Source organism: Diadema setosum, chromosome 22 (genome assembly GCF_964275005.1).
Source record: "Diadema setosum chromosome 22, eeDiaSeto1, whole genome shotgun sequence".
NCBI lineage: Eukaryota > Metazoa > Echinodermata > Echinoidea > Diadematoida > Diadematidae > Diadema > Diadema setosum.
The window spans coordinates 12,913,706-12,936,570 of NC_092706.1; the positions used below are offsets into that span (position 1 = coordinate 12,913,706).

General features: G+C 38.6%; 1 protein-coding gene across 1 annotated transcript in view; it reads right to left on the reverse strand.

Moving 5' to 3' along the window:
- Positions 1-22,840, reverse strand: part of LOC140245146 (band 3 anion transport protein-like) — a 42,450-nt gene extending 19,610 nt beyond the window's left edge. Inside the window, exons 1-8 of the mRNA XM_072324745.1 lie at positions 22,725-22,840; positions 12,066-12,175; positions 10,965-11,100; positions 7,604-7,815; positions 3,417-3,523; positions 1,694-1,896; positions 1,069-1,229; positions 374-554 (exon numbers count right to left, since the gene is read on the reverse strand). Of these exons, the coding sequence (XP_072180846.1) occupies positions 374-554; positions 1,069-1,229; positions 1,694-1,896; positions 3,417-3,523; positions 7,604-7,815; positions 10,965-11,100; positions 12,066-12,092 (1,027 nt within the window). The 5' untranslated portion in view covers positions 12,093-12,175; positions 22,725-22,840. The remainder of the gene's footprint in view (positions 1-373; positions 555-1,068; positions 1,230-1,693; positions 1,897-3,416; positions 3,524-7,603; positions 7,816-10,964; positions 11,101-12,065; positions 12,176-22,724) is intronic.
- Between the last annotated feature and the right edge of the window lie 25 nt (positions 22,841-22,865).

Below are 22,865 nucleotides of genomic sequence, written 5' to 3' on the forward strand. Positions count from 1 at the left end.
CTGTGACAGACATCAATATCATCGGCCAGAACAATCAAGAATACAATCATCATCGTCATTATCACCACCACCATCATTATCACCACCACCACCATCAAGAACTTCACTATACTGGGAGTTCACTGTATTATCATCACAATCAAAATCATCATCATCATTATCATCATTATCACTATCATCATCATCACCACCATTGTCATCATCAGCTCTGTCAACATGCACCATGGTATCATCATCACCACCACCACCGCCGCCCTCACCACATCATCACCATTACCACCATCATCATCACCCTCATCATCCTCACCATCACCACCATCATCATCATCACTATCACAATCACCATCATCATCATCATATCTTTTCTCCTCACCATGCTCCAGGTACTGTCTGAGTTCCACCAGGCTGTGGAAGGAGAGGGAGGCGATGTGGGGCTTGCCCCACCTCTGGGCCCCCTCCTCGACGTCCTCCTCGTACTTGATCCAGCGAGCTTTCTCCTTCCATTCCATCTCATGTCCCTCCTCCTTGTACAACTCGTCCAGCTCCACAAAGACCTGCAGTCACATCCAGTATTCGAGCAAAAGTTTTTGAGCACTTTTCAAGCAAACATCCATGAAAAACGAAGCAAAGTTAAAGCCCAATTTTCATCTCCATCAATACTATATCATCCCTTTAAAGAAAAAAAAAAGTGGATTTGAGATAAAGTGTCAGACTTTACCGAGTGTATTTGCCAACTCTTTGTCTTTATTTTGTGTGTTTGTTGGCTGGTTTGTTTTGCGAGAGGGTCATTATATAGTTACTGTATACGCCATATATTTCGCGAGTCTAAATTTTTGCGAATCGGGAATTCCCGACAATTTCGCGAGTGGTTAAATTCGCGATCGTGGAGTCCTGAACTAAACTGAGAAGAGTACACGCGTACGTCACGGTCACATTGGGATCACAGTCTATATTTTCGTGTGTCTTTAATTTCGCGAATAGCACCAGACTCGCGAAATTTGCGAAAATAAAAACCTCACGAAATATTCGGCGTATACAGTATCTGGTTCAATTGGGAAGGCAGCTCACCTCATGGGGGCGATGGTCGTATTCCTTCTTATTTTTCTTCTTCTCCATCTGGCCAGCCGAGGAGCTGCCCCGCCCCCTTACGTGGACAAAGGAGCTCACACTGTGCCTGTGTGATGAGTGGTGGTGGCGCCCTCCGCCCGACATGTCTCCTAGGCGATGGACTGTCAATGGAAGCAAAACGACACATTTTCTTCAAATGCGGGGTATAGTTTGGAACATGTGCGTGACTACCAGCTGAAAATCATAGGAACATGTTGAATGTTTGATATTGGTTGCTTTGAATATGAATACGCAAGTTGGGTTGGGATGTGCTGATTTTTCAACTCCGTTGACCCCCTGTCAGCGTATTGAGAGTGCAGACAAAATTGCAGTCATATGCAGCGTTAGCATACAACGTAAAATGAGATAAATATCTCTACTGTATATGTCATATATTTCATGAGGTTTCATTGTCGTGAATTTTGCAAGTCAGGTGCTGTTCACAAATTTAGCAGCATGCAAAAAACATTAACTGACATAAACGCAACATGCACAGATTCATTTATCTATCTATCCATCAATCTATCTATCTATCTATCTATCTATCTATCTATCTATCTATCTATCAATCTCTCCTCTTCCTCACCTGCCATGGTCTCACGGATGGCAGGATTCATCTCCTCCTCCTCATCCGAGTCGCCTCCGATGCGGATAGAGATGTCCTGCATCTTGAGGTTGACATCGCTGCCCTGCCGGAGCCGCTCGGTGGGGTCAGAGGTCATCGAGCGCTTGTTCTTACTGTGGTGGTGGTGATGGTGGTGGTGGTGGCGGTGTTTATGGGATCCAGACCTGGGGGGGGGGGGGGGTGGCAGAAGTTTAAAAACAAATATGATAAATCAAAAGATACAAAAATAGTAACATTTAAAGTCATAACTCTGCAGTTTATCTAAGATGGTGGTGGTCGGGGTGTTTATGGGATTCAGACCTGGGGTGGGGATAGGTAGGGGAAGGGGCAGAAGTTAAAACAAATATGATTTGTCATAGATACAAAAATAGTAACATTTGAAGTCCTACGTATAACTCTGCAGTTATCTAAGATGGTGGTGGTGGGGGTGTTCATGGGATTCAGACCAGGGGTGGGGATAGGTAGGGGAAGGGGCAGAACTTAAAACAGATATGATTAGTCATAGATACAAAAATAGTAACATTTGAAGTCATAACTCTGCAGTTTATCTAAGATGGTGGTGGTGGGGGTGTTCATGGGATTCAGACCAGGGGAAGGGGCGGAAGTTAAAACAAATATGATTAATCAGTAGATACAAAAATAGTAACATTATAAGTCATTACTTTTTAGTGTATCTGATAAAAGACCATGTCGCTGACATGTTAAGCAAAAGCAACTTAATACATTTGTAAGATGGGACATTCAAACATACACAGTGCAATATCATACACGTACATCTGTACAAATTCATTAAACCCCCCTTTATTTACATTACTACAGTAACACAGCATTCAAAACCTTTCTTCTTTAAGGTAGGATTTGTTTATACATAAAAACTCATATATTGTTTATGCTCTTCCAGGATTTCAATACAGTTACAGACATTGTTGGTTCCAAAGGTGGAGCATGGATCTACATAGTAAAAATCATATCGCTAAATATGACTTGCAGTTAAATTTGGCAACAATCAAGCAGCAATTTTCATTGCTGCTCCCCAATGTTAACAAACTGTTGGCCAAAGTCGAGAAGGTGGTGTTAAAAAGCACCCTGCATGTTATATGTAACACCCCATCAAATGTGGGCCAATGTAATGCACAAACATTGCTCTGCTATGAATAGCTCAGCTTGCATTAAAAAAAAAAAATGGCCAAGCCCAGCAAATCTAAGAGACATGGTATCAAATTTGATGGTCTTAACATCTGAAGAACACAAATAACTGCTCAAAATGTTGATCAGTACATGGAGAGACTCAAAGCTCAAGGATGAATTTGAAGGCCCTACCAGCATTTTCTTAGAACCGGAAGAACCTAAGATCTGCACATTTTCCAAAGCCATTTAGTTTTCTGATGCCGTTTTCAATTCAGGTGATTAAATACTGGTATCGTAGAATTTGACCAATGGCTAAAATGCTACTGACATACGCAGTGTACAACAATGAAAAGTGCTGCATGCAAACACTCACACACACACACAAAATCCACACAAAAGTCAAATTAATTCAGAATTTTGTCTGAAGACCTTGAAAGAAATATACAAGGTCTAGGCACTATCCTTCAGTTTTTGTTTTCTGCTACTGTTTATAATGACAATTGGGCACGACTATTGCTCACTGATAAAAGCTGGTGCCATGGTAGTGACCCCTTACCTGTCTTTGGTCTTTGACCCTGCTTCGACGTCTCCGCCCTTGTCTTCCAGGATGCTGTCGGATCGGTTGGCACTGGTTTCCCCACCTTCCTCCTCCCCGATGGTGAACTACAGAGAGACGCGAGAGCGACAAAATTTAGTGAGCAGGTCAACGGAGCGTCCTTCCAGTCAGACACTTAAGTGAAAAGACACCATTGGTGTCTGTCCATGGGCCAGGAGACTGTCTTACAGAGCTCTAAGGTGGTGTTGAAGAAGAAGAAACAAGAACCTCTCCCTTGTACAGAGTACCCATGCAACATGCTGGAGAAATGTTATGCGCTCCATCACAGGTGTTGATAAATTGCTCAAACAAAAGACAGCACTTAGTAGCGCTCGCATAAATTTGCACAAATTGCACGGAGATTCCACTCCTTCTCTTAACTCCTCCCGCTGCTTTTACATTCCAGGCTTGTTACATAAGCAAATTTAAAGGGGTATTCCAGACAATTTTCATAATTTCACATCATGTAGTACATAAAATCGACAGCTCCATGTATAGATTCATGGAATTTATCGTGGTCCTTGAGCAGAGAAACCAATAAACTGGAAATCTTAAACAAATTACACTGAACAGTGTTGATGACATCAGAGCCTCACATATTTCAGAAATGTAGCAGTGTAATTCCATTACAATACCGCTTGCTCAACAAGTTCACCTGTGAAGAATCTATGCATGCTTTCTTTTGTTCTGCTTCCTTGAGCCTCAACTCATGCATTTTTATGGTGAGGCTGCCATGTCATCATCCTTGTTCATTGCAATTTGTTATATATTTTGAAAACATTCTCACTCACCATCCCAATCACTATACATTCTGAAATTCTGTACTTAGTTTAACTAATTTATAGTTGTTCAAATATAAAAGTCTGAAAATCATCTGGAGGTCCCATTTAAGTCACTTGAAATTCAAATTTACAAGCTCTACCCCCTTCCCTCTTTATTTGAATCATGGCCAGAACTACAGCACACCACCTGCTTAAACAAAAAAACTAAATGCCTCAACTGAAATGGGCTATGGAAAGAATGCTGCTGCCTATTCTAGAAACATTCTGACACTCCCTGTCTGATGGTAATGACTCTATTAATTTATTCTCCTTTTCTCAGTCACATCTCTCTGCATGATGCACAGCAAACTGCTTTAGTTGTGTTCAATGCATCCAATTCAGTCAAGGTGGTGTATCCATGCAACCAACTTTTACTTCATCATGGAAGAGAATTCTTATCTCTTTCATTACGTCATCACACTTTGGTTGCATAGAAGAAAACAACTTTTCACAAGCACATGCGGCACATAAATCAATCTGCATTCAAGTACAGTGATATTGTAACTTAACCCGTTGAGGACGGGCTGAGTTTGCTACAACACTCATTTCTCATAAACACTTGCCCGAGTATACTCGGGGGCTCGTCCTCAACAGCTTAATGGTACTTTAACTCTGTTTGTAGAATATTGACTTGATGTTCACAAACCTCCTTCATCTTCAAAAATCATGTTCAGCTTACACTGACAACTATGTGTATGTCTTACAGGTGGGATCGTTGGGAAGTAATTCAAATATTTAGTATTTTGCTAATTTCAAAACAGTATCTACATAAAAAAATTCAAGTAGCCTTTGCTTCTAGCCCTCAAAATATTTCTTTGAGGATAAATATTGGCAATCTAAAAAAGAAAAGGGGAATGTAGCGGAAAATGCATCATGCAGCAAATCCAATTTCAATCATGCTGTAAACATAGAATTTATCATAGTGGCTTTAATAGTCCCATGCCTTCATAAACTCGTGCCCTTAAAATCCCATGGGCACACACACTCACAGTACACAAGATATGGAAAACATGTAAGTATTATTTATGATCTTGATGTAGGCTGATCCTGAAGATAGAAACGTATGTTATTGCTATTTACTTTCCATGCCCACCACACATTTTTTTCCTGTCAATGCAACTGTATACAATTTATTACCAGCACAATTGCGATTGCTTACATACATGTGCAGCTTCTGAGTAACGAATGTCTTGTGACATCACTGTTAATTTTCAAGAAATCGTTCATTTAACTTCAATGATATAGAATTGAATCTCGAATTATTTTCCATGTTTTTTTTTATACTCTCCAAAATTCAATGAAAAAATATAAATGGTTTGTCTGATAGCATTATCCCATTTTTTTCTACTATTTAATGAACAAATTTTTATGGGCATAAACTTGGTAAACATATGATGCAGTATACCACATTATGGATAGATGTCTTTCAATTACTGAATTTGGTTTAAAATTTGACATTCACATAAAATATCACTAAACAAAAAACAAAAGCTACAAGTTCATTCAAACATGCAATCAAATGTGCAGAGAATATCTTAATAATAGTGCAATACAGCCTTGCATTTATCTCAAATTGGCAAAACAAAACTAGGATCCTTCTCCCAAATTGGCAACTCCCTGTCTCAGTGACACTCCAATGCATTTACGGTAGTGTACGCCTAATGCTGTGCTCTGTGCAAGTATGAAAACTTGAACCATGCAAAATTCTTTTCTTCTGCCCAAAATGGCAGAACTTAACCATCAATGTTTCATGAAATTGTGAGAAAACAACAGATCGTAGAAGGTCATGCATCATTTGAACATTCCAAACATGGCCCATGCTTCCACAGTATACAGTACCATCCGTGCATATCGTCTGCCCTGCCTAATGAGACGCCGCGATCTCTTTGAAAACCGAGAAGTGAATCATTCAAAAATCTCATTTAAGTTTGAAAACACACACACACAAACAGTTAACACATACACAAACACACTGAAAACAACCAAAACAAAAACAAAACAACCAAAACAAATTGATATGGAAATATGAACACATGAAAATATCTATCATCTGAATTATGGCTTGCTATACAAAGTCAAAGAATGGAAAACATCAGAACATTGTGCAATTAGCGTCATAAATTTCAAGAAACATAGCCACAAGATAATATCTGCAATACAGGTTTTTACTCTCTGTGAGAAAAACCAACATGGCAACCCATCAGGGCAACAACCCATGGTAACCATGGCAACCAAGAGGGATTATCAGAGAGAGTTGAGATGCACAGTGGATTTTATCTCCAACCATGTCTTTCCTTGGACTCCAATGTCACATCCCACATCCAAACCAAACTGAAGAATTCACAAAGGCAAAAATGTATCTAGGTGCACACATATATTTTCTGTTTTCTCTCAACTTCACATAATTCATTTGATTTACCCGAAACTCTCAGCTAACAGTCTTATCTCCTCCTTCTTGGAACACTTGTAGCAATTCTTTCTTTTTTTTTTTCTTACTACATCCAAATTGACTCTCATAATTTTCGTATTTCAATTTGGCTAGCATCTCAAAGTCTTTGTGACGTCTTTATCATAAAAACTCTGAAGCCAATACTATTCTATGCTAATGTCCAACCACAATTTTCATGAGTACATCCATCACCAAAAAATACAGAGCTACTAGTAATCTAATTTCAGTCCAGCACGACACCCTTTCCCATCCATGGCGCCTCTATTTCTCGGGCAACGACTGCAAACCTAACCACAATGTAACGTTATGATTCTCAAAAGAGTCCTTTACCACATAATTCATTCAAGCTGTAGCCCAACCTTTCACAGTTCAATGAACTGCACAACTGAACCCAGCATGGACCGTAGTATAAAAATACAATGACAATCACTTATATTAGCATGTTGAATATATAATTCCTTTTGTTGTATGAGCACATATGACAGAGTCCGAGCGAATATATGGATAACCTCTCTCATTGCAACTTGAGATGTAAAAAGGTCGCAACTGACATAAAATGGCTCAAGATTAGCAGTGGCCTGGTGGTCCAGTGCCACCAAAAATTGATGCCCAGCCACAAAACTTCCCAAAAGATTTTCTTTTGGTGGCCTGATCAAGCAATTATGATTCAGAATTGATTGATTGTAATCTTTCCTTTTAATTTGAGCCCCAACATTTTGTTTTTGGGGACGAAATCTTAGATTTTAAGATTTTACTGGCTTTAACTGTCCACCACAGAAAAAGAAAAGTAAGTGTCAAGTCCTGCACAGCCTGTAAACATGAAATTCCCTACAGTCCCGTGCTTTTATATTTGTGCAGTTTGTTGGGTCAATGCTCACCTTTGGCACACTCCTCTCTTTACCGTCCACTGCATCCGCTGCGCTCTCTTCTGCGATGCTCGTAATTAGCTCCTCCGTGGCCTCGGCGAAGCTCTTGTTGGAGTGCGACGTGCGGATCGTCTGCGGCTGTTCGAGGAGTTTCCCATGGCTCTTTGACTTTGGCGGAAGGGGCTCCAGCTGGTGCTGAACCTTGAACTCTGCGCTCCGATGACCTAGATTTTGGAGGAAAAACTCAGGTTCATTTCATATCCACTTCTTACTTTTCTAAACATTAAAGGTACCATTACCATTGGGGGCAGTGATTTAAAAACTTTTCAAGATATCACATTTGATACTATGTGTATGTCAGTTGTATCACAAAACATCGTACCATGTGAAAATTTCGCAATAAAGCCTAGAATTGAAAGGAGATGTCATTATTTTTCTCATTAGACTGTACCTGTAGACGGTTTAGTCTAGAAACATTTTTACTATAACTATTGTTCACATTTTTTATATAACTATATTTAACAATACTTAATATTGATTATACTTATTCAAATTTTTAAATTGGTTATTTCTATCCCTATACTCACATTTTAGAACCTTTTTGAAGCACTAAATCAGGGTTTCTGTTTCATCTGCAAATGGTAAATAATGCCTTTAACCCACTGAGACTACATTGTAGTTCCCCAGTACACTCGGACAGGTGTTCATGTAAAATGTGTTGATATAGCAAAATTTGCTTGCCCTCATTAGGTTAACATTATCAAGACTTCATGCTATATAATCTTTACCGTGATCCTGGACATAAATTGAGGTATCGGTATAAAAAAATTAAAAAAAATCTTCCGTAAGAGTATCCAGACCCCAACACTCACTAATGATGATGTTTTTGTCTATCCCCACCCAACATTGTTTGAATTGTTTATCTCTGAAGCTCCATGACACTCAGTTGACTACAAGTTCACTTAATGTTTATCTCAGACATGTGTGCCACTCAATATCCAGGATTACTTTGTTTTCCTCTATTAGCTCTGCGGAATCTTATCGCCAAGTACATGTCGCATGCGAACCTTGGCCAAGGCAAAACTTCTAGATTCAAATGCTGCTCCTACATGGATTGGGTTGACCACACACAGATAAAGGCAAAGTCTTGTTTTCTTTTACGATTAAAATGCTAAGTATGTGTGTGGGTATCAGGTTAGGTATGTAGGTTTCAAGGCTTCAAGAGAAGCCATTATAGAAAACTGCACTCGGGTGATAACAGTTACGTTCAGACGGGAGCCCTTAACCTCGAAGTTAGGAAACTTTGAGGTTAGAGCTTGTAGTTAGGGACCGTGAAGACGCACTCATAGTTAGCAAACCTCGAGGTTTGCTCGATGTTTCGAGCCACGAGAAATCTTATGGTTAGCGCTCTAACCACGAGCCGCGGGGGGTCCCCACTCGTAGTTAAGCACCGTGTGGACACAAAAAACAACAAACTCAAAGTTAAGAGTGACCTTGCCGTAAACTCCATCCCCCACAATTTCCCTCTGCTTCCGGGTCAACCTCCCAAACGTACACCACAAATACACTACACGTGAAAAACCTATGACGCATGACACAACAACATCATCTTTTCTTCCCATGCGCTTGATCTCTGAAACTGAACACGTCGAACTCGCTACTGTATTCTATATTCTTCTCCGACGCTAAAAAAATGTTTTCGACGAATATCTTCATAAAGGCATAAAGTCATCAGTGCAGTGCTATCTCTGCATACCATGACAGAGAAAAAGAGTACCTGTAAGCGAGTCCGACAGGGTTGGACTAAAGAATAAATAGACGCCTTGTTAGCAGTGTGGGTTTTGTGGTTTTAACATCGAGTGGGACCCACTCGTAGTTATGGGGGGCAGAGGCTTAACCTCGAGGTTTCGTAATGTCGAGGTTAAGTTTCGTCGTGTGGACACACGTCGTAGTTAGGGGGCAAGAGCTAAACCTCGAGGTTTCCTAACCTCGAGGTTAGGGCCTGCCATCTGAACGTAACTATTGTTAGGTTTTTTAAACGGGAAATCAAAACACAAAATGTTTTCTTCATGAGTCAGATGAGATGTATTGATTCTACAGAAATCTGCAAGGGGGAAAAAAGCAACAAAAGTATGGGGTACAAAGACTAATCACTCATCAGCTTGTCAATGAAATCTACATGTGAACAAAGTATGAAAGACATTAGGCTCTTGACAAGTGTTCTTGAATAGGTGCTGACATCAATTAAGCTAGTTGATTCTGTGATAACTTATCAGTGTTACTGAGCGCTGCACTGTAATTTCATATCCACGGTCAAAGTATTTCCTCTGCTACACACAGAACCACCAGCAACATCTTTAGAATATTTCTCTATCACACAAAATCAGCAGAAACCTCACAACATCCCGATACTGTATACATTTGTAAATTCAGTAGTAAGTGAATTTTGGGAAAATAACTTCAAAAGTTGACGCAGTGCCCACAGGATTACTGCATTTATTACACGTTACACAAAAATGAAAATTTTGTGGCAAAATATAAGCCAATGTGGGTTATCGTTAGTCTATAATAGACATTTGAACTTGAACAACTTTGAGCAGATGAACAAAATAAACTGAGATCGAATAGGGCTGAAATATCCCTTGGCTTTAATGATGCATGCTTTTAATTCAACAGATGGTCACAGCATCTGAGAAAATACTTCAAACAGCAAACTAATTTCATGGCAGCTGGGGGTTTTATACACCATGTACTTCCACAAAAGGTTGAAACTGGTCTGCATTATGATGGCACATTCACTCAATGCTACAGGAGTAGTGAAAGAGAAGAACATTACAAACACAGCATTTATACCTCTACAATATACATACCTTGGAATCAACTATTATATTTACTAATGTTACATTCAATGAGCATAAAATCTGCACACTTATTTTTGTGTTAGCTTCATGTTTCACAAATATTTCCACTTTTACAGTACTCTCTATAAAAGCTAAAGTGCAATTGGAGAGGCATTGAAATGTCATGATTCATACTATGACAATTAGGAGACTACTATAAAAGCGGATATTTTCACAGTCTGAGTAATTTTTTGTGCTCTGCCGGGTAAGATGAATTCACATTTTTTACTCTTTATAATCAAAACATTAAACAGTTTAACCATAAAACAAGCAAAACCATTCGCGTGCTTTTATCGAAGTGCTAGCTTCTCGTCATGCGGAAGGTGCAAAGATTTCCATACAACAAATTTTCCACTTTTGCAGTACTCTCTGAAGCGGAAGTGCACTCGAGCACTGAAACGTCACAATTCATTATAATGTGACGTTTACGTGACTATAAAAACGAAAACTGAGCAGGAGGATGAGGAGCTTACTTTGGTAGTCCTTCTCCCCGAAGTGGGGGAGGTGAGTCTCTGGCTCTCCATCCACGGGGCTGGAAGTCAGGGGGAGCTTTTCGGGAGGCTTGAGCAACTCCTCCACCTGAGACTCCAGGCTGGCGTCGCTCTTCTCCTGGTCAAACAAAGAGACAACAACAACAATGCACAAACACTGATTTACTTTTTTTTTTTTTTTGGTACAACACCTTGTTGGAGCTTCATTTCAATCCATTATTAGCATCACAAATTAGCACTATGCATTTGGTAAATTTTCATATTATTCATGGTCAATTTCACCTCTTTCATAAATATTTTCTTCGGCTTTGATTCCTCTGCATCCATTTGATTCCAGAATGTATTTATGGAAATTACTATGCACTGAAATATGTTGGTGTTTCTTTCTTTCAAAAACATTTTCCTTTTCATGTTGAACATCACAATGCAGATGGACAGACACTCTAATATTCAAACAGCGAGCAAGAATTCAAATCATCATCAACAGGACTGCTGTTCATTTGTTGTTTTGGTACTAGCATCCACTTTCCAGTGAGCTACAAACGATCAAATCTTTTACAAATAAATTGATCTTTCTTCTTCTTTTTTTTTACACTCTTGCATCTCAATTCAATTTCATTCATTATTGGCCACCTTATTCTGAAATCTGTTATCAACACCTTAGAGTGGAGACTTCACTGTAAACTTAATTCTTATAAAAGAAAACCAATTATATGATCATACGGGGGTAAAGAAAATTGATTTTGTCAATATGTAAGACAGATAGATGTTTCCTAGTTGGAAAAAATATCAAGTGTTAATATGATTGATTGCCTGCATGTTGACACACGGTCTCACACATGTGCAGAACGAGCCAACACATCAGAAATTGTCCAAACACAAAAGTGCACTCTTCGGGATGAAACAGCTCAAATTTGTAAATTGTATCATTTGTACTTGACATCCGATCAAAACTGATACAAGGGACAAAACATTTGTCTCTCAGTGTCATGGGATACCATAGAGAGCCGTAATGACAGTAAGGTATGCACAAACAGTGTGATATGTTTAATATCATGATTAAATATAACTACCGAGTTTTACCTTTGAATGGAGTTTGTTGCTGGACATTTTGACTCTTGTCCTTAAAACGTGCTCTGAAATCGCCTTCCTATATCAGGTTGTAACTCCCATGAATCAGATTAGCACGCGATCTGTGAACAGAAAGAATTACAAAGGAGGAAAAGAATGAATAGGAGATGGTCAAAGAATCAAAAATGTCAAAGAAACCGAAGTTATTTTAGTCTCATGACAAACTCATCAAATACGTTCCGAAAGTGATAGAAAGAGGATGAGAATAATAAGTGAAAAATGACAGATCCACAACCACGTTGCACAAGAATATTTAATATGAAATCAGTAGTGGGAACAAAAACATATTCTTGTTGGACATCTTTCATCGAGAACATTGCTGAAGATTGTGATTAAATCATAGAGTTATTATTCTTTTGCAAAATCTCCTTTATAACCCTAAGTTTAAAAAAAAAATACATGCATATTTAGGAAATGTGTACGTCATCACATATTCATCAGCAAACTAATTCTTCAGACTGAAAAAGACTTCTTCAAGGGTACAAATTCCATTAAGATCACGGTTGAAAAGTCTTTCGGACACTGACTGGTAATATTTGCAATGTAAATATCTTTTTATCACAAGCATACAGCCTGTATGAACAAATTTACATTGATATAATTTTTTTTTCTCTTTCACCCCTAACAGTTAACAGAAAATAAAAACATAAAAAATATAGCCAACTTTGTAGCTGGCTTTTTAGAGAAGAAAAGACTCCAGTTTCATGTGAGGAGATGAAACGACACACTTGAATAGTTTCAGTACTTGTCAATGAGCACAAAATTAAGTTTTTATGGCTGCAGTTTTATGGCATTGAGATAAGATTGCAGCATAACATGACCACTGAAGATAAAAGTCACAATTCTGCACTTATATTTTCCTCTCACACTTCACATGTGAAAGGGTGTACAGTATGTGCATATAGCATTTTTTTTTTTAAATTCATGCATGTACATGCAGCTACTGACCACAAGTTATTAGCAATATTTGAGGATGGTGGAACCTACCCACATTTACTGGCAAACATTTGAACAAGTAATAGATTTAATGAAACAAATATTTCTCAAGTAAAGAGTAGAATGTCATATGATAATGCAAATTTTGTTGAATAGTCCAATGTAATCAAACTGAAAAAAAAAACAAAAAAAAAACATTCAATTCCAACACCACCTGTCACAGAAGTAGTCTTAGATACGTACGCTTTGCACACTTGCACACTGCAGATAGCTTCTGCCAGATGTCAATATCCACCGACTCCAGAAAACTCAAACTCATACATACTCTTCAAAATAGTTAAGTGACCGACACTTCAAAGATCTACACATTATCTTTTTTCGTTGTATCTCTCTCTCTCTATATTTATCTATCTTTGTCAGAAAGTCAACTCTAAACTGGCTGCAACGGAAGCGTTGGCTTTCTATCATTCTGATTGACCTCTCTATATTGTGCAGTTTGCGTTAGTCAGTTACGATGTCATCTCATATCCTATTTACCTGGTCATGATCTTACTCACACAAGGACGAAGGCTACATGGTCTATATATATTTCCATATAATGTATGACTGTCATAAACATTTGTCAGAAATCAGGATTTTGTAGTTTTTTATCTTTCTCAGGCATTAAAATGTAGACTCAAAAGCAGAAATAGACTGATTTTCAACATCATTTCATAACAGCCAAAACGTTTCCATTTCCACAATCAGCAAATCCACCATTTTACAAGTCTCCAAGACAGCAACTGTAAGGCATGGGCTCAATGAGGAGACCCTTGAGGCTGCCTCACGGTCATCTACAGACTTTCTGAGGAAGCATGATTCAAATAAGACTCACAGTATTAGGAAGGCTTGTGACATCCTCGTTCAAAAAATTTCTTCTTCTTTTCTTCAGAATATAGGACACATGAAATCAAGAGCCATCATCATGTAATAGTCATTGACATGTAAATTTGAAAAAGTAAGGAAACATCAGCATAACTTTTGTTGTATTTTCACATCTCATGGCAAAAAGACAAAAAGATAGTGACAAGGTCTTGCATACAATTATACATTCTTACCTGATGCCATCCTGTTCAACTTAAATGCCAAATTAGAAGAAAAAAAAAAACCCTAAGAGACTTGGCATAAAGTTAGCACTTTGAGCTATTGCACAACTGACACTGGAAAGCGTGACAGCTTGACATTACTCATAACATTCTTAGCCAACTTGTCCTTTATAGGCAGACAAAAGACAAAATCTTTCTGCCTTTTTTTCCAAAGTCTTGATCGAACTGCATAGAAGTTCAAGGTCCGTCTTGTGACTACAACAAAGACGACACCCCAAAACAGTTCAAAGATAAAATCCTTGCATAAAACTCTTCCCTCACTTTCACTTCCGTAAAAATAAAACAAACAAAAACAAAGTTTAATTTCACTAAGTGTTGAGCCACTTCTTGGTATGGAACTATCGGAGAAACTACTGTACATTTCTCCTGATTTGATTCCAACAATAATCCTTTCGCTGTTCAGTCTCTCTGGATCGCACTTGTTAATATCGCGGCATTCCGTCCACATTTGGCAAAGAAAGCTTCCATGATATAACCCAGCACTGCCAGGACCTACTGCAGCTCATTTCCTTCACAGACTAAATACTTTAATAGTAATAAACATTTGTCATGCAGCACAGACAAATTCAAGCAGGCCATAAACTACAGATATATTCACATACTGGCACAATATGAGCAACATCGAATGAGTCTGGCATAAGTCCACAGGTCCCTAAAAAACCTCTAGTATCTAAATCACAACTTTTATGTACTGCAATGCATTGTTATAAAAGGACATTCCCATTAAAATGCCTGAACACATACATGTACATGTACACATGTACTAGCAAATACTGTGTATCTCTATCTGTGACTATATCACCCACATCACTAATTGACTGACATACAGGTAAATCTCTGGCACATTTATTTGCTTTAAAACAAACAAACAAAAAAATAAATGAAAAATGAATAAAACTTTACAAAACACACTAAAATCTCATACTTACCAGTATCAATTCCTTCGTGGTGGTTAAAAGTCCCAAGAGTAGGTTTATAGAATTTATCAGGCTGCTACAGAAAACAGGTGCAACAAGATGGGCAAATGTCTTCAAAGTGCCAACTTCCACCACCTCATGTCCAAACACTAATGTTTTAATGAGACGGGGAATGCTTGCCAATCTCTTATTTACGCGTGTAAACAGCAAATCCTTGTTGACGGGCAATGACATCATTACTTTCACCAGAAATCCCCCGCAAAGCCACCAACTCACCAACGACAGGGGACGAAGCACATCCACTGGCAAATATGGGCGGGGGACTTCCTAATATGGCATGCTGCATGAATGAAGCTCATGCATTATGCATGATTATTTTACCACCTGCAGATTCGCACCTCTTGCCAAAAATGCGGCCATCAGAAGGCAGTGTGGGAAAAAAAAAAATTGGTTTGGCGCAACGCCACACAACAGGAAGTGGCATTTCCTAATAAGGAAAGAAAATGACCATACAGGTCATGCATGCAGCGGTTAATGGCCTACAGATCGAGTGATGAACACGGAGAAAAAGAGATAAAAAGCGGTAGATAGGAATTACGATACATTTCCTTTGGAGCGAAACGCAAACGGTTCAGTTTTCTAAAGGGGTAGCAATTAGTCATCCAGCTGTCCAGATCTCGCAGGGCATGACTTCTGCCTGCTTTCTGTTTCGCAAGCGATGAATACAAGTTTGTTGTTGCACATCTACAAGTGTATGAGTAGACATGAGTAATAGCATCACACTCATGGTTTTTAACAGGACATAGAGAACAAACACGACATGTCTGTTGAACATGCGGTTGACATGAATATACTTTATTTTTTTAAATAGTGTTTGAGAATGAGACCAATGTGGTTCAGTTTCCTGAGTGATGAGTTGCAAGAAAAATTGGGTGACAATACCAATTAAATAATGTGTTGAAAAGTTGAAATATGAGTGGCATACAAACATGCATAATTCTCCTCTGATACAGCATACATTAAACATACACACACACACACACACACACACACACACACACACACACTTATCTGATCAGTAATGCATGATGCAGCAAAAGTACTGTAACTTCATGCACACACTTTAAAACTACTTCTGATACTGGCATTTAATCTAAATAACAATCAAGTCTGATTGCTTGATTCTTGACCATTTGTCTCTAAAATCTAAAAGTATGATACACAAATTTTACTCTGAAGTCATTAATATGTCACACACAGCTATACACCGCAAAACTGTAAATTCACCTTCATAGCATTCATACTTAAAAGAGAACTACTGTGAATGTAAAAGGTGTTAAGATTTGGACTCTAGGCACAAATTGTGACACACCCACTAGAATGCCTTCACTTCTTAGAAGAATCGGCATCTTCTTGTCAGTATTAAGTTGGGATGTTCAAACTCTCTCCAGAGTGCCTAGAATGTGGACCCCTCGGCCTGCTAACAAAGTCCTTCCATGAAACAGGCAATCCAATTATGGTACATTACCAGGGAGGAAACAATTAACATATATGCTACCAAGACTGTTACAAACATCTCTATTAGTCCCCACTTGCACGGCTGACTCACCGATATGGACTAACTTCTATGATAGACTATTGTGACCTTAACTCTTCAACTACATGTACCATGGAAACCTCTTTTGAGCATAACGCTGGTGGTAACTTAAGTTGGTGGGGCTGAAAGACTTAACCAGCTGAAACTGTGCTACTTACAGTCCGAAGGAATGCTATACAGTGAACTAAAGAACAAGAAGTTAGTCCAGGGGTGTGAAGTGTCATGTCTTTCCTTCCTTTGCCTACATGACATTCCTGTTTACCTCACCTGCCTTGCCCACATTAGACTACACGTACATACATGTACATAATGTATGTGCATATTTTGTACATGCAATGTGCAAAAGATAGACAATGCCATCAGACAAGCCAACAAACCACATTCTTCCGTATCATCCATAAGTTAAAATTCCCTCCATGGAGTTAAAGAAAAGTTATGCGATGTTCACTACAGTTTGCATAATAATGTCAGATAGAAGAGATCCACAATAATTCATCATGTTTGCAAATACGGCATGTAAAATTTAAATCATTGAGTAATTGAAAACTGTTGCAACTTTCAAGGCCATTTTCTGATGACACACGCAGTACGGAGAAACTTTTTTTTTTTTTTTATATACAATGTAACTTGAATTCAAAGAAAACAAAAATCATTCGACTTGCTCAAAACAAAGTCAGATAAATGAATTTAACAAACCAAGTTCAGCCTGGAATACTTTGCAGGAGAGAATTAAAACCACTTAACAAATACAAGTACAGTTGAACCTCTCGTATCCGGACAAGTCGGGACCGGGGCTCGTCCGGATAAGGGATTTGGCCGGATACGGGAGACTCGATGCTTTATACATGTAGAGTCTACATAATTATACATACATATGTACTGATGTAGCCCATTGTAGTACCACATGTAGTAATGTGTATACTGCAACCTTTTCATTGTTACACGCAGTAACAGACCCCAAAATAGAGGTTCGTGTTTGCAAGAATGAAATCATTTTTTTTTATAAATTCTTGGGATGATTTACCTAAATAATTATTAAGAAATGTATTTGTTGGGAATCCCCCTTTCCTCCCTTAATTATTAAAAAAAGATTCAAAACATCACGGCGAGATTGCGTCCGGATAATAGAGAGATCCGGATAAAGGGAGGCCGGATAATAGAGGTTCAACTGTATTTCAAAGAAATCCTGAAGGATACACCACAATACTTGAATTTTCAATATTTTATGTAGCTATGGTGCACAATCTTTTTTTGTGACTAAACAAACTGAAATGGCCTCTTGAAATTTCACATGCAGATGGTTTGGAGAACTTTCAGTTCTACTGTGGTGCTTATTTGGTTCAGAATTGACCACAAGGGATTTAGAGCTTACATGTAGATCACTACTGGAGTGGTAATTGTGGGTTCATTTTCCTGAAACTTTGATATATCCGCCAACTCCACAATTGATCTCTACGAGTCAAACCTGCACCCTTTTAAGCATCTACACGGATTCTGGCTCAATACCACACTTTAAAGCAAAAACGCAAACAAACCACAGTAACAACAGTGCTGTTTTCTTTTTGTTTTCTTTTGTTTCATCATACTAACAGAGAAAGCTGTCTTATCAAATCTTGACTGCCATACTTTTGAGCAAGACAGTCCATGAATTCAATCTATAGTACACATGCCATACAAATTTGTATTTTTGACATTCCCTCTCATTCTGCCAACCAATGAAAATGATAGAATGTATCAAACACAATCTTGAGAAAATTCTCATGGTTAGTTCGGTGACCACAGACCAGGCATGAGCAGAAAACACTTATATCTCCTGAGATGTGATGCCAGCCAAATCTTTCTGACTCTGACACAACCTCAATTTGATTTCATTTTTCAAACAATTTTTGCATTTTCTCACCAAAGTTTCAGGCAGACTCGTAGAAATGGCAGAATTCTTTTTCAGGATCAGCACATCAAGTTTAGAGGTGAACAAAAAGAAACAGTGCTCATGACATAGATTCAACTCATAAGTATTGCCAAGAATCTTGAGCTGTGATCTTTAAACCGATTATCAGCAGAAAGGATCATCAAAAGAAGTTCAGTTATGGAAAGCAACTGACATGCTGCAGGTATAATAACCGATTTGGCAAAAGGTCTCGGATCCAATTTGATAATGATAACCCCCTGAACTATAGGACATACTGTACGTTCTGGGAAGCAAAATGTTTCCTGTGGTTCCTGTTTACAAATAACTGCTGGTTGATCTTTTCTCTATTCATCATCATGTTGTTTCCTGTCATTTTCAAATCAACCATCCACTTCACCCCCTAGATCCTAGGATCTCTGTTTAAGATTTTTTTTTTTTTTTTTTTTTTTTTTTCGTGTGATATCTGTGAAATTCCAAGAATCAACGAGACATGAAACTCGTCACACTGACGAGTTAGGTGATACGCCTGGGGTCATCAGATGTCGGTCATCTGTGATCGACAAAGAAAAGAATGTGATATAGGCACCTTGAAGTTATATTGAGCGTGCATGCAAAACGGTTTCTCTAACCACTCGGCCACGGGACATCCACGGAAACGGTAAGGCCGAAAAAAAATGTATAGATATTACAGGGGGAAAAAGTCAATGCCCACTCAACAATTGTGGCCGCGTGAACATGTATTGCATTGCTAGAAGGAAATGCGGCCTTGTAACGACTGAGGTCGCTGTGCCATTTCTGGCAATTTCGGAAAAATACGTCCCGCAGACATAAAACCTATAATCGGCTGATTTTGATACCTTGCCTTTAATCACAATTTTCAGTGTGATGACGTCATCAAAGTACAAAACAATGACATGGACTTGAAAGACAATTGCTCAAAGTACAACACCTCCGTTGTCGTCATTACATACTATTTGACAGAGTCAGGATGCAACATTCTGCAGCAGTCGAAGCAATGTGGTCTCCAACACAAAACAGAGGGATATTGTGTGTGTGTGTGTGTGTGTGTGTGTGTGTATAGGTGCGTTTATATACGAACGTACACCATTGAAGAAAAAAAAAGTAAAATAGCTAGGTATTTTGTTTCGTGATCTTGTGGGGTTCGAACCTGCACGAGTGCAACCTCACGTCTCTGAGACGGCGCCTTTAACCACTCGGCCATACGTCTCGACAAGAAAATATGAGGAACGTAAACTTATGTATGTGAAAGATGAATCAGGAATCGATTCGTCCACATTCCATTCTCATTTTCAGTTTTAAACTGCAAAACTGTCAACCTCATGAGAAGATTTCAAAGAACAAAATGCATGATAACTGCAGCTTATTGTCTCAGCTACAACATACTTAAATTTCAGAGGAAATGAAGCAAAATCAGCTGAGATAAAGTTGCTTAAACGTTGTCAAGTCAATGGATGGTTTAAAAAAAAATCACTTCCCATAGACATAACACGTAAACTTGTCCGATTTTACATCTTTACCTTTAATCACAATTTAAAGTATGATAACGTCATCAAATTTCAAAACCATGACATGGACTTGAAAGGCAAATGTTAAAAGTACAACATATGTGAATTTGGGATAATATTGAGCTTAAACAACAGAGATACGAGCAAATGAATGTCAGAAACAGTACCTCAAAAAAATTAATTCCACTTTTTTTATTTCAGATGATGATATGATGACGTCATAATGTATTTCGGGAAATATTGATACTTGAAACGTTATTTCCAATTCATATGCTTTTGTAATATGCAATAAAAACATAGGGTCAACGGACTTTTTAAAGAGCTATTGCGAAATAAACAAAGACATGTTTTTCGCTATATTTCCACATAGACGCGCACACGAAATTTCAACTTTGACGCCAGCGCATTCCTTTGTTATAGGTCAACATCGATCGGAAATCAGTGGATATTGTTACTCAAAGTATCAGGAATCCAAATCAGTCAAAAAAATTGCATTTTCATGTTGGTTATGCCCTCTGCGCGCGAAATTGCGCGGACGGACGCGCACGCGAGAAAATGTTTGAAACGCTTAAAATTGTCTGAAACTTCGAGATTTCCCATTGGGAAGTCGTTTTGAGCCTTTTAAAATTTTGACGCGCTCTTACGCGCGCGTAATGAAGACCTGGGTAACTAGCGTTAAAAAGTAAGATAGAGCGTGACCTGAACTTTATGTCCACCGAAAATGACGCAGAAATTACATCTAGTTATGAAGTTATGATCGATCATGTGACAAGGTCCGAAAATCACAAAATGGCGCCTAAATGACGTCATAGATATGTTACTGTCATGAAAACCTTATTGTGGCTAGATATTGTTATGAGACATGTTGACTGAAAATTTCATGTCATTCCGTAATGTCATTGTTGAGATATTGACGACACAAAATTGTCCAGAAAGAAAGAAGAATAAAAAAAAATAAAGAGAGATTTTGACAATCACAATAGGTGATACGCTGATAGCGTATCACCTAATTATGCCAGGTGAAGTCATGCTCATATCAATTTGTTGCTATGGCAAAATGGGTTGTGTTGCATCTAATTCTTAATAATTCTTGGATTTTCAGAAACCCAATTCTTTCATGTCAAATATTACTACGGTTCAGCTGAGATACATATAATATGCACGATCTGTAATACTTTCAAAATTTGTCCTTTTTTCCCAATGGTTGCAAATTACAAACATACCCAAAAGTGGGCTTATTACACTCTAAGTGAACTACATGGCAAAGTTACCAGTGCCTGTAAATATCTAGATATTTTGTACTTTATTTTTGTAAAAAGTGAAACTGAAGCAATACGTATGAATAACACAATAATACTGTGGGGTGAATTTTCTATGACTGCAGGAAAAATTAGATTAACTTGATAGAGAAATCTCAAATGCCTCTTTCCAGTTTTATTGAATATTAAAGAAGATAATAACCAACACAAAACTACCCAGAAACTACATTCCTGTAGTTTGGTACTGTATCTTTCACATAACTTTGACTACTGGCACTTCAGAGTGTTGATTACAACATTCTTTTTATTTGAACCATTGCTATTCATTATAATTCTTTGTTTCTATTTTATTTGTAAAATGAAAAAAAAATCCTCTTTATTGCAGGAAATAATTCTTCTGGTATAGCATTGCAATTTGCTATAGGGCCTATATGCATTTCTTCATGTTATAGATGGCTGAACTCTTGCATGTACCATTTTGCCCTATTCTCGCCCAAGGGCCAAAGGCACTGAAACTAATAAAGAGTCCGCTCTCTGAAATTGAGCCTTCATGTTTTTAGCAGAACCACCACAACATAAAGTAAGCTCTACACACACTGTCTGCCACTGAACATATTTTTCAGCCAGCAGTGCCAGCCTGCTCTGATACACACACACCCACACAAACACACTAGTCTATGTCATCAGAGTTCACCCGAGACATGATGCTATTTTTGACACCAGTTCACGACGCCACAAATTCTTCACAAATTATCGGTACCAGCGCTTGAGATGCTCACGCTAATAAAGTTAATGACATTGCCATGAAATGATGGATGTCCGCATCCAAACCAAGGCGCCGCAGTGTTGGATGGCGTGCAATACAGCACTGTGATAGTGGATTAACATGACACAGCCAGTTTGGCGCAGAACACCATCAGTCATGTATAATTTAGTCGTTTTCCGTTACACTGGGATTTACGGAAAGCATGCACGGAACATAAGCGTAACCTCTGGAAGCCTACCAGTAACAGTGAATCCATAATGCGTTTTACGACTGATTCAAAGCAAGCTATAATATGGTAGAGTCTACGTCAAGTAGGTGTAAAAAGCTAGCTAGCTAGCGAGACTCCAGCCAGCCCCAGTGGGCGGCTCTCATTACCATGAAACGGAAACCTGGCGCACATAGAACGCGGGAGCGTCCCGTTCGCAAGCTCTCGGTAGAGTGGTGGTGGCAGAGTCAATCTGCCAGTTGGAATGTGCGATAAAAACGCAACTGTCGGCGATAGGAAGACGACTCGCACTGTTGTTTGTAAAGGAGTGTGAAGAAATATCATAATTACCTTTGTTTCCCAGACATGGGCGCTATATGACAGGATGAACGGTATCTGGCGCTTCCTAGAAAATTGTACAACTTGTACGTCAGATTGGTAGCTCTGTGGGAGAGCTGTCGAAGAATAGCTTGTTGACAGACTTGTGTATTG